Source organism: Vanacampus margaritifer, chromosome 5, assembly GCF_051991255.1.
Source record: "Vanacampus margaritifer isolate UIUO_Vmar chromosome 5, RoL_Vmar_1.0, whole genome shotgun sequence".
NCBI classification, from domain to species: Eukaryota; Metazoa; Chordata; class Actinopteri; order Syngnathiformes; family Syngnathidae; genus Vanacampus; species Vanacampus margaritifer.
Genome location: NC_135436.1, coordinates 21075166 through 21087253, shown reverse-complemented (window position 1 = coordinate 21087253; position 12088 = coordinate 21075166). Strand labels below are relative to the sequence as shown.

At 41.8% G+C, this 12088-nt stretch overlaps 1 protein-coding gene across 1 annotated transcript; it reads left to right on the top strand.

The window, feature by feature from the left end:
* Window positions 1-647: 647 nt before the first annotated feature.
* On the top strand, window positions 648-11309 carry ankk1 (ankyrin repeat and kinase domain containing 1). The gene is made up of 9 exons (XM_077566862.1): window positions 648-1084; window positions 1192-1474; window positions 2463-2614; window positions 2811-2860; window positions 3613-3768; window positions 6826-6950; window positions 7476-7509; window positions 7826-8066; window positions 9874-11309. The coding sequence occupies exons 1-9, from the start codon at window positions 894-896 to the stop codon at window positions 10907-10909; spliced, it is 2268 nt and encodes a 755-aa protein (XP_077422988.1). The 5' UTR covers window positions 648-893; the 3' UTR covers window positions 10910-11309.
* Window positions 11310-12088: the final 779 nt, after the last annotated feature.

The following is a 12088-nucleotide window of genomic DNA, read 5'->3' as shown; positions in this document are numbered from 1 at the left end:
GCACCGTTGTGCGAAGGAGAAGCCTCGTTTTCTCCTGTTTTTCATTAGGACTCAGGTTAAGGGTTTGTTTTTTTTATTTATATCTTTCCTTGTAGGTGTTTTACATCTGTTTTGTTGGTTGCCTTGGCCTATTTCTCCCTCTAAAGACTTAGTACAACTAAATGTTGTGTACATGTACATTGGGGATATTCCGGAGTGGGAAGCCATTGTAAATGTGCCTCAGGTTATGTTTCGGCTTCGCATAGACCAGGAATGTGACAACATGCAGTCTGAACATCACAAATCATTCTTCATGTTCTGTTGTATATTAAGTTGTCAAGGAAATAGCATTGTTAGCCAGCGCTAATTTTCACTCAATTAGCCTTTGGGGCTTAAATTGTTCAGTTGATCAGAGATAAGTGGGAAAACATTTGATAGTATGTAGTGCCATACTTGGGCCTATAAATTCACACACATATATACATGTACTGAAATCAGTGTGACTTTTAGTTATGAATTGGAATACAGAATTAAAAGCCAACACATCACCCAGGAAGAGAGTACAGCTGTGCCAAAGTGGGTTGGTGTCACAGTATACCACCATCAAATGTCAATCAAATGTGCAAATATATGTTGCTACGTACGTCCCTTGGCAGAAACCTACATTTGCAGTATTGTTAGTCAAAAACCGGCTTAGCAACATTTCGCACAAACCGGTTCTCAAGACTCGGCTCCTCCCACATAACAGCGGATTCAATGTGCCTTTCACTTGATTGCGGATCCATGTTTTGCATTTGGCGCACATCCCCGGGCGTCACCGATCGAAGGGGATTATGAGGGAAAAACCTTGTTGATGGTTGGGATTCCAGCGCGAGCGCCTTCACAGGATTTGTGTGAAGTCGAGGACGGCACTCATGGATTGTCCGGAGGTGGAGGTGTTCCCTGGACATCTCAGGAGTTTTAAGAAGACCGACTTTGAGACGGACTGGACTAAAGTATCAGAAGGCAAATTTGGCCAAGTCTACCAAGTCAAGATTAAGCTGTGGCGGGAAATTTGTGCCCTGAAAGTTTTTGACGCAAATGTGGGTACGGGCAAACTTTACAGGTGGGTTACTACAGTATGAGGCTGTTTTTTCCCCCCCCACATTTTTATATTTTATACATTTGTATTGTACCACATTGTCCTCAATGAAGACCATTGTTTTGTTACAGGAAACTGGTGGAGGATGCGTCCAACATAGCTAAAGTGAAATTCAAGTACCTAGTGTCGGTCTATGGACTGTGCAATGATGTGCCTGCCATTGTAATGGAGTACATGAGTAATGGATCCCTGAACAGTCTCTTAAATAGTCACAATCTAATGTGGCCCAAGAAGTTCCAAATCATTCACGAGGCCTCCATGGGCATGAATTTCCTCCATAGCCTGCAACCCCCGTTACTCCATCTGAACCTGAAGACATCCAACATTCTACTGGATGACCATCTCCATGTCAAGGTCAGTGAGGTGGGGGGGTGTACATGTCTTCAATTAAAGATGGTTCGATACAGAAATACACAGAAATATTAACTTAAATATATGATTATACTTAACCCTCCGCGTTCACAGTAAATAAATCCTGTTTTTACCAAACGACTAACTTAACTTTTCATCTCACAATATATTCGTGCTCAAAGATGTACATTATAAAATCAATTTACAGCTGAAAGCGTTTATTAATCATTAATTATCATCAAAAATTAGGTTGTGATTGATGAAATACAGTGTTTATTTGTCTTTAAAATTGACATCTCAAACTAAATAAGCACGGGCCATCTAGTGGTAGAACTTGGAATTGCAATATACAGGAAAATTGAACCAAAATGGATAACTGTAACCAAAAATAAAAATAAAAAAATCCTCGAAACAGCAGGACTGAAGAATCCATAATGGAGGAGGGTTTATTGTATTTTAAATAATAATAATAAGCAACCTTCAGTGCGTGCCACAGATGGGATTTAATAGTAAAGGATGAGAAAATGCTGATGTTACTTTGTGCCAGCTTGGAGGCCTTGCGAGGATGAAAGAAAAATCTGATTGTTTAAAGATTGTTAACATAGTTTAAATTGTATTGGCCAGCACTATTGAGTCTGAAGGCCCTGAGCAGATTGAATTGACATGGTGTCTGTTAATGTAATTACTTAGAGGCTGTAATTGGATTAGACACACACACACAAAAACAAAAACAAAAATCTGCCATTCATATGTGCACTGGAAGCAGTACATCCAATAGAATTGCTACAAAATAAGACTGTTGGGAATAAATTGATACAATTTCATGATTAAAAAGTACTGAAACGTGAATCTGGATGCTCATCAGATGAATAAACTGCCTGACGTAGGCAGTGAAGATTTGGCACATTTTCTCTACATCATTCACATTCACACCGCACAAAATGTATTGAATGCAAGCCGCACTTTTCCCAACATTTTGACTTCTGTTTAGATTTCAGACTTTGGTTTAATCCACTGGGAGGAAGGGACAAACAAGAAGCTGTTCATGGAGCATTTGACAGCAAGAGGGAACATCGGCTACATTCCTCCTGAGATCTTCACTCAATCCTGTGATCCTCCTGGACTTTCCTTCGATGTTTATAGGTGACATGTAAATCACACGGGCATACTCCACATGAACAGCTTACACCAAGTACTCTTTGACAGACTGCCAGTAATTTCACATTTCAGTCTGATGTATCCTAATTGACCTCATGTGGGAGTTGGAGTTACACTAAACACAAATCAGATGAAAGCAGTAATTTAAAACTCAATTTTCTCTCACTCCTTCCATCTACAGCTTTGGAATAGTTTTATGGGAGATTCTGACACAAAGGAAACCTTACACAGGTAGGAACTAATTTTTATTTTTTTGGGTTGCTGTGGGTCGTGACCGAAAGAACAAGATCCCGGATACAAGCGGCCGAAATGAGTTTCCTCCGCAGGGTAGCCGGGCTCTCCCTTAGAGATAGGGTGAGAAGCTCGGTCATCCGGGAGGGACTCAGCGTCGAGCTGCTACTCCTCCACGTTGAGAGGAACCAGTTGAGGTGGCTCGGGCATCTGGTTCGGATGCCTCCTGGACGCCTCCCTGGGGCATGTCCTACCGGCGGGAGGCCCCCGGGGACGACCCAGGACATGCTTATGAGACTATGTCTCTCGGCTGTCCTGGGAACGCCTTGGGGTCCTTTCGGAGGAGCTGGCTGAAGTGGCTGGGGAGAGGGAAGTCTGGGCTTCCCTGCTAAAGCTGCTGCCCCCGCGACCCAACCCCGGATAAGCGGAAGAAGACGGACGGACGGACGGGTTTGGTTATGGTCTTCATAGAAATTGAAAAAAACCCCCACCATACATTCGATCACTGCCTAACCTTTTACAAACGGTCATTGCATTTCATTGCATATGCATTGCTTATTTTTCTAAAAGGAGGCAGCATCTCTCGTAAATTGGATTCTCTGCCAAAAAGGCAACATATAATAATCCCATTTTGAAATGGTGCTGCCTTCAAGTGTCACACAAATGTATCCTCCAGAGCTTTAAGTTAATGTGGACACGCATAACCAATTACTTTTGCACTGTCTTGGCTGACATCTATTTTGTGGATGCAGGGTGCAGCATGACCACCGTGCTCTTAAATGTGTCACGTGGCTGTAGACCCTGCGTGGAGATCATTCCTGAGCAGAGGCCACGTGAGTGTGAGCAGATGATCAGCATCATGAAACAGTGTTGGGATCAGGAACAAAAAAAGAGGCCACCCTTCTCAGGTACAGCACATTTACTCGTTTAAATCCCAAAACGTGTAAATACTTTTTTTTTATTACTTTGTCATTCAATCCCAAAAACGTATTTATATGTTTTCTGTATTTTTGTTTTGTTTTTGTTTTTTTAATGCAAGAGCATAAAAAAAAGCTTGGTTGCACCTTCTGACATGAAGAGGTTGCTTAAAGTAATGGTAGTTATTACAAAAAAACGGCCAGCAGGTGGCAGCAGAGTATAAGAGATCAGCCAGGGCCATGTTGCAACAAGCTCTTTTTGCCAGTGTTTTCTACAGGAATGTTTATATAGCAATAGAACAAAATATTATGTGGGCCTTGCAAAAACCAGTCAAAATCAGTAAAGCAGCCGGGAGCTGTTTAAGGCATCATATAGGCATATAGATAGGCATCATTTTTGTCTGTCACATCACATATCCATCTGTCTGTCCATTCACATAACATCACAAGTCTGTCCATACACTTTGTTTTCATCACTATGCCCGTTCAGAAATGGCCAGTCAATTCACATACACATAATTGGTATACACCAGTATGTTTACAAACACACATTTTTATAACAGTCTGTTCATTCACATACATAATGTAAACATCATTCTATCTTGTGCTCCACAAAATAAGAACGTGTCACTTTGCCCCATTCATACATCTATGCTCATTTACATATATAAAACATGACAAAAGCTGGACTACAAGAAAACTCTAAAAGAAAATTAAATAATTAGCTAGTTTCTTTTTATTTTGATTTGCAATTTAAAAAAGTATTAAGCTCCCTTTGATTTAATGTCTAAATACTTCTCTTCATAGAATGTATTGTGCTTTGTAAGGACTTCAGGCCAAGTGTCTTCTATTTTCAGATGTGGTAATTATTTGTGGCTGCAACAGAGAAGCAGCTGAATTCCCAAATGGCCACCTATGAAAAGGCACATTATCCGTTATTGCTGATAAAAGTCAAGGGTGTTTTAAGGACAACTCTTGTTGTTATCAATGTAGACACAGAGGCGATTATTTAACACTCTGTAAATTCTATTTTAAAGTTTCTGAATATATTAAATATGCTTGAAGATTAAGTGCTGAAAACATGTGCGAAGACTGACAACAATTTAGTAGGGTATTGTTGAGGTTTAGCCTTAAACTCTTATTCAGCTTCTCAGTTTTTTTTTTTTTTTTTGGGCATTGCTAAAATGGGGCCCAGATACGTATTTGGATCTCTAGCATATGTCAGCCCTTTCCTACTATATTTCTACATTTCATCTGTGTGTAGCCTATGAATAACTTAGCCCTTTTTCTACCACTACAGCATGCGGTTAGCTAGGAAGCTATGCTAAAAAAGGCAACTTCCCCTAAGTGTTAGCCTGTGTGTTTTGTGTCATTTGAGCAGCATTGTCTGTTGTGTGGAGCACGGAATAAGGTGGCGATTTAGACAATCCTGCCAGCAGTCTGCAAGCCAGGTAGTTCGCTAGTGGGAGCTAGCAGCTACTAGTAGGCTAGCAGACCGACCTCATGGGTCTACTCAACAGAGACACTTCAGTGAAAGTGAAACAATTATTACACTACAACTGGTGGCTAGCTTGTGAGCTAACAGGCATCTCAAGTTGACGAGGGATGCTGGTGGTGGTGTTGGGTAATCCAATTCGTCAGCACAAAGTTAACCGTTATTAAACACAGTAGCACATATTCAAACTGTGGCTCACACTACGCATACTGGGTTTGCTGACATTTGAGCTCATACTGTGAAAATGTACTGTTTGAGTGGCAGTCGGGAAAAGTGTGTTCCCAGCTTATTCAGCAAACAGTGTGAGAGCTGAGGGGAAAGTCTCAAATTGATATCATTTTGAAGCCTGCTTTCATATTATTGAACATTTTTTTTTCCATTCAAAATTGCCATTCTTGTTTAGAACACTTCTTTGTGAAATGTCAAATGTTTAAGACGTTTTTCCCCACTTTACCGTGTTTTTAAGAAAAGATACCATTTCTATCAAATATCTATCAAATTCATAAAAGTCACATTTTCAGTCTCCGTGCATAGCATTCAAAATGGATTTTACAGGTTTGTGCAAGCCACCCGTAAAATGTATTTGTACTACTGTTAGATATTATTAACATTTTTAATACTTCATTTCATATATTAACCATTGTTATACATTGTTAACATTTTAATTCTTTATATTAACCTTGTCGAAATGTTTTGTGGACGTGGATAGCAAGTAGTGTTGAACTCAGTATAATTTGACCTTAAGCTGGGACATATTATTTGGTCTAGAAGTTTCTTCTCTGTGGGAAAACACATTTGGTCCTTGAGAACAGAATCTGTTTCGAACACGCACCCCTGACTCTGTTTTCGCCATCGCTCATGGAAAAGTACCCAGAGAGTATGTTTTGTCTACAAATGAAAGAGAGGCGGTCGGTTTTAACTATAAGAAGCCATTTTACACGCGGAAGAGGCACATGAGGCGCTCTGAATTCCACTTGTTAAGTGATGAATTGGAGACTGTCACGATGTCCAGAGATCTCTGTTAGATTAAATCATTTTTGCAAAGGTGTTTTTTCTTACATTAAATCTGTCTTCAAGTTTTGTAACACGCAAAGAGGACAAATAATTTTATTCCTCTTTCACTACCAGTAGTCAGTTTCTAAGCTGTGACAAAAGATTGTGAGAAGCGCTGATAACATGCACTTGGCTCCATCAACAGTGATTTGCCATGTGTTTAATTGCTTTTTCTAAGCAAAGTTGTTTTTGTCAATGCATGTTATGCATGAGTGACGTTGGTGCTTTCAAATGAGATCAGATGATACATCTGGCCCAGCGTTGCTCAAACACGGTCTTACACCTTATGAAGTCATGTTTATTCATGAACATTAGCTAATAACATAGATACAGTCTCTATGAGAGCATTAACCTGCAAGTCATGTGTGAAGGTATATTCCATAATATTGCTACAGTGATAATAAAATTCCACGGGGGTTTTCGAATCATTTGCAAACAAATAATCTGGTTTAATTAGGCAAATTCATACTCAGTCCTTGACTGCTGTTGTGTTGTTGCAGAAACTGTGAGGAAAACAGAAGCCCTAAGTGAAATCTTGAAGATCCCGGGACCAGTCGATTGTCACGACAGCCGTGAAAATGGACACAGTGTGGAACCTCGATGCCCATTTTCCCCCGTCTATGAAGTTAATTCAGTTTAATAAATAGAAACACAGTTTAGTAGAGTGTTTAGAATTTCTTTCTTGAACAAATCACTTCTTTTTTTTTTTTTTTTACATTAGCAAAAAAGCTTATGGCACACCACCAACTCCAAAATTTATAATGGCTTAAGGTACTCATTCAATCGTCTTGGCTCAGATATTTGTTGGAATCTTAATTCTTGCTTTGACACAAAATTCACAGTATTAAAACTAAAATCTTTTTTTTTTTTTTTGCCCTTAAGGGCCACTGTAGTTTTACAGTAATGTTGAAGTGAGACAAAATGCACCTCGGTGTTGCTCAAGTGACCAACTGTAGGACAGTAATGGCATAATAAAGGTTTGAGGTGGAATTGCAGGGCCATAACAAGCCCAAGTTTTGACTGAAGTAAAAACATCACGGTCTACCCGCTACCAGGATAGAGTTGTGTTTTTGCGTGGTGTTAGCCTTAATGAGTAGCCACAAGCAAAATGTCATTTGATGTTTTCTTTTCTTTGTCATTTCCTCCTTAGATTTCTCCACCTCAGTTACCTGACCTTCCTGCAGGTAAACACAGAATAGAGCGTGATGGATCCTCCGCCAGCAGGGTTGCTATTTAAAAAGTGTGTCATGTTGTTAATATTATGGCATTGCAGAGTGTGGAAGAGAATAAGAAGCTTTTATCCCACGTATCACGCGCAATGACTCGCAAGCAATCTTTATAAAGCCTCGACCCAGTACATTGATACATTCCACTGTCACTACATTTGGGAAGTTTGGCTCTTTTCCAATTGTTTACATTGCGGGCTACATACCAGAACAACCTGACTTGAAGGGCATCACATTCCTCTAAACCACCACGTCCTTTGCTCTCGTTTGACAGAAGAACAATGCAGCAAGGACAACGTGCTCTCTCTCCTCCTCAAGAAGGACTTTGGCAGTTTCCGATCATCTGTGAAACTGGAGCACGTGAGCAAGCAGTTTAACGGAGAAAAGAGTCTCCTGCACTACACGGTGGCCAGCGGGGACGCAAAGAGCGTGGAGCACGTCCTGAACCTGGGCGCGGAAATCGACTGTGTCATGGTCAAAGGATACACGCCGTTGATTGTGGCTGTCCTCAAAAGGTCCGTACTGAGATGCATTTGTACACCGTTTGGGAAAGGTCAGGGGTGGGATGGGCAGTCCACAAACCTCCGCTTCAACGTTTTAACGACGACTTGTTCTGCATTGCAAACTGCAATCTCACAGTTCCATCTTGAATAATCATTTAAACCTGTTGTTCCAATCTCATGGCATGATGTGTCTAATGGCTTGACAGGTGTGGTGGCGGTTGATCAACTACACGGTATGCAGTAGGACTTGCGGTTAGGGGAGTTTCTTCGTTGCTAAACAATTGAAGTTGATGAGAAAGATTTCCTGGAAGTGTCTGTTAACAGACAGCATGCGGTGGGCACTCAGGTAGGACAAGATTGACACATACTGAAGAGACAGGCAAGCCTTGGCACTCACATTCACACCAGACAATTGAATTGAGGTGGTGGAGGCAATTTGTGGGTTTATTTGGAAGGATTTGGTAGGAACAAACAACACCCTGAATGGATCCACAACTAATTAATTGCAATTTGACAAAAATCTAAAACAACAAAAATGTTTTAACAGACTGGTTGGATGTTTGCAGTAGTCGTGAAGGTCAGGGGTTGGACGATTAAATTTTTTAATTGATGAGGTCATTGATATTTTTTATTTCTTCGAATCGCTGGGTCCTCGTTCGCCCCCAAGCCCGAACTAGCTCACTCTCCCTCCTCTTCTTTCTCTGAAGGTTAAAAGTGGTAGTTAGATTGTTTGTGTTTTTGGCAACATCAAATGTTGATTTTTATTTGTTTATTTTACAATAAAGAGGTTATTGATAGACCACCGCTTACCTTCATATTATCGTCACCGACCACCTGCTGACTTCCGTAAGGCATTCGTGGTGGTAATGTCAAAAGATGTGATTGGTTATTAATCGACTTAACCCGTGGGCAGTATTTTATTTTGAAATGGCTTGGTCAGAACCAAAAAAAAGCCCAAAAATGGTCACAATAACGCCTAGGGGTTAAGCTGTCGTCATTGAGCAGTGGTAAACCCGACGTGTTAACAAGTCGACTATTTGATTGATCTTTTATAAGATAATTGATGTCTGAGAAAGTGATTGTTGATTGGTAGAGCATCCAGGAAGTAGATAAGACAGCCGCCCATTTTCCATACAACTTGTCGTTATTAGGGTCATGGGTGAGCTGGAACATTTTCTACCTGACTTTGGGAGATAGGCGGGGTCTCGTCTTGGTGTCAAAATGTGAACAACGTATTGAAAGAGACTGCTTAACTGGCAATTTTTATCGATCCCAGAAATGTATACGTTGGTTTTTCGGTTCCTGTCTTGGACCATAGAAATTAGCTAGCTAGCTAGCTAGCAATTGGTGTGCGTTTGACTCCAATCAAGTTAGTACAACTCATTGAATTCTATAGCTATTTTGATGAGGATTCGTTTGTTACAAACATTTGACATGCAGCTATTATACAAGCCACGTGTTATTTTGTAGTCAGGGTTTTACCACAGAGACAATCGCAAACTCCTTGTTCAACATGGCACCTACTTAGAGTGAAGGACCTGTGTATATATGCTAACGGCCGCTTGATGGAATGTACATGTTTTCGCGTAGCATTTCAAAATGTCTTGCACAGCTTGGTAACTTGTTGCACTGTTGGCGTGTGAATCAACACACGCATTTATATTTGCTTTACGTCTTGTGGTTTAAGTGCTCATTATGCTCATTATTTTCACTAGGCTGGGCAAGATTGTTCTCACGGGACATTTACTTTTACTTTTGTTTTGACTGCATTGTGCATGCTTAAATGTTGCTTAAGCTCACCGAAGACTCATTTCTGCAGGCTTCACGATATCATTTCTTTGCTACTGGAGCACGGCGCCGATCCCACGCAGGGAGATGAGGACCAGTGGACGGGCGTTCATTTCGCGGCGCAGAGCGGTGACGACAGGTCCGTCCGCCTGCTGCTGGACAAGGGGGCGGACGCGGATCCTCGTGAAAAGTCCGGATGGATGCCGCTGCACTTAGCCTGCCAGAACGGCCACGAAGCGGTCGTCCGCCTGCTGCTGACGCGGCTGTCCGTCAAGGCGATCGGCGAGCGGGAGGACGTGCAGCAGAGGACGCCGCTTCACCTGGCTGCCGCTTACGGTCACATCAATATAACCAAACTGCTGCTTTCCCAGGGAGCCGATCTCAACGCTTCTGACAGCTCCCTGTCCACTCCTCTTCACTTGTCAGCCAAGGCGGGGCATAATAGAATCGTACGGCAGTTGGTGAATGACGGGGCTGTGGTTGATAGCGCGGACAAAAGAGGACACACTCCGCTTCACCTGGCGGCTCTCAATGGCCACAAAGGTATATGCAGGCAGCTGCTGGCCAATGGAGCCACCCCGGACGCCAGGACCCACCAGGGCTGGACCGCCATGCACCTGGCCGCCATAAAGCGCCACGTAACCACCATTGTGGAACTGAAACAACTGGGTGCGAGCGTCAACGCTCCCGGTGAGAACAATTGGACTCCGCTGCACCTGGCCTGCCATCAGAGCGAGGCCGAAATGGTGGCCAAGCTCCTGGCCGCCCAAGCCGACCCCAACGTGATCGAGGACAGCGAACGGTGGACGCCGCTACACGTGGCCTGCGCCAGTCTCAGCTTCCCGAGCATCCTGCACTTGATTTCGCATCGCGCAGACGTGAATGCTGAGAGCGCCGAAAAAGCCACGCCTTTGCACATTGCCGCCCAGCACGGCAACGTGCCCATTGTGAAGGCGCTGCTGCTCAACGGGGCAGACAGAACTCGACAAGACTCCTCTGGATCGACACCCGTCGACGTGGCAAAGAGGCACGGAAAATGTGAAATCGTCCAATTACTGGAGAAGTGACATCTAGTTTTTACTTCTTTTTTTTTTTAAGCTGTCCTATTCATCTGCTTTGTTGTGCTGTATTGGTGGGATTGTATGACTTTTCATGCTGGAACAATGTTACTGTGCAAGTGGAGCGTTAGGTATACGTCCTCTGTTGTTATTTATAATGACATTTATTGGAAATGCAGTCGGACAGAACAAGGCTTGACAGACAGACAGCAAAAAGAGAAGAAAACTTTTTTTCTGTCTTATTTAACAAAAATAATATTTTATATTATTTGTTGTTAGTGGTGCAACGGATCACAAAAGTCACGGTTCGGCTCGGATCACAGATTTGAGCCACTGTATTGCTTCATCAGACCTATATTTAATTAATCAATATATGCCCAAAAACGCCATGAATAAAACAAGAAGTTCATTCCATGGTCACCGTCATTTGCGCCACTTTCAATCTTTTTACGTAACTTTTCTAATTAAAAGTGCACTGATGGTTTGTGACGAGGTAAAAAGTAACGCTGCAAGATAACTCCAATGATTAAGTCCGACCCTGCAGACAAGAGAAAAGCACAACTCCACATGCGTGCCGCTCGTTTACCACAGTGACACCTTATTAAATTGAAATGAAATGCATGACGTCTGGAGATGTGGTGACCCACATGTTCCTTTTTTATTTTTATACTTTAGCAGCCACATGAGACTCAGACTTAGCGATGAAGGCTTGTGAGCGAGGAAGCATCATTTGACTTAAGGAGACTGTTTCTGTCTTTCATTTCCAAATGAACGACTGTTGCTTAAATGCAAAATTTCATTGCTCAATTAGGGGAGACCGGGACTAGTTGTATGTTTTTTTTTATACTTTTATATATTTCTTGGAATCAATACATTATATATAAACAAAATGTATACCAGATGAAAGACCAAAGTCTTAGGTATATTTTTTGTATTCATGTCATTTTCATACTTTTTGTCAGTGCAGTTATAAGCCATCAAATAGAGGGAGTGAACATGTTGCCCCACCAATGGGTAAGTTGTCACACTATATGGGGTAAGGTGTTACACTGGATTTTGCAACTATTCCTTGTTCTCCTGTTTTTTTGTTTGTCAGCCAGATAAATTGTTTATCATTGATATTGAAAACGTAGCATAGTCATTGAGCAAACTTTAACATCAAATATTACAAAATGGATTAAAGTCATT

Coding starts and splice junctions, on each gene's coding strand:
- ankk1 (XM_077566862.1), top strand. CDS start 894: ATGGATTGTCCGGAGGTGGAGGTGTTCCCTGGACATCTCAGGAGTTTT. Junction 1,085..1,191: donor GGTACGGGCAAACTTTACAG/GTGGGTTACTAC, acceptor GTTTTGTTACAG/GAAACTGGTGGAGGATGCGT. Junction 8,067..9,873: donor ATTGTGGCTGTCCTCAAAAG/GTCCGTACTGAG, acceptor TCATTTCTGCAG/GCTTCACGATATCATTTCTT.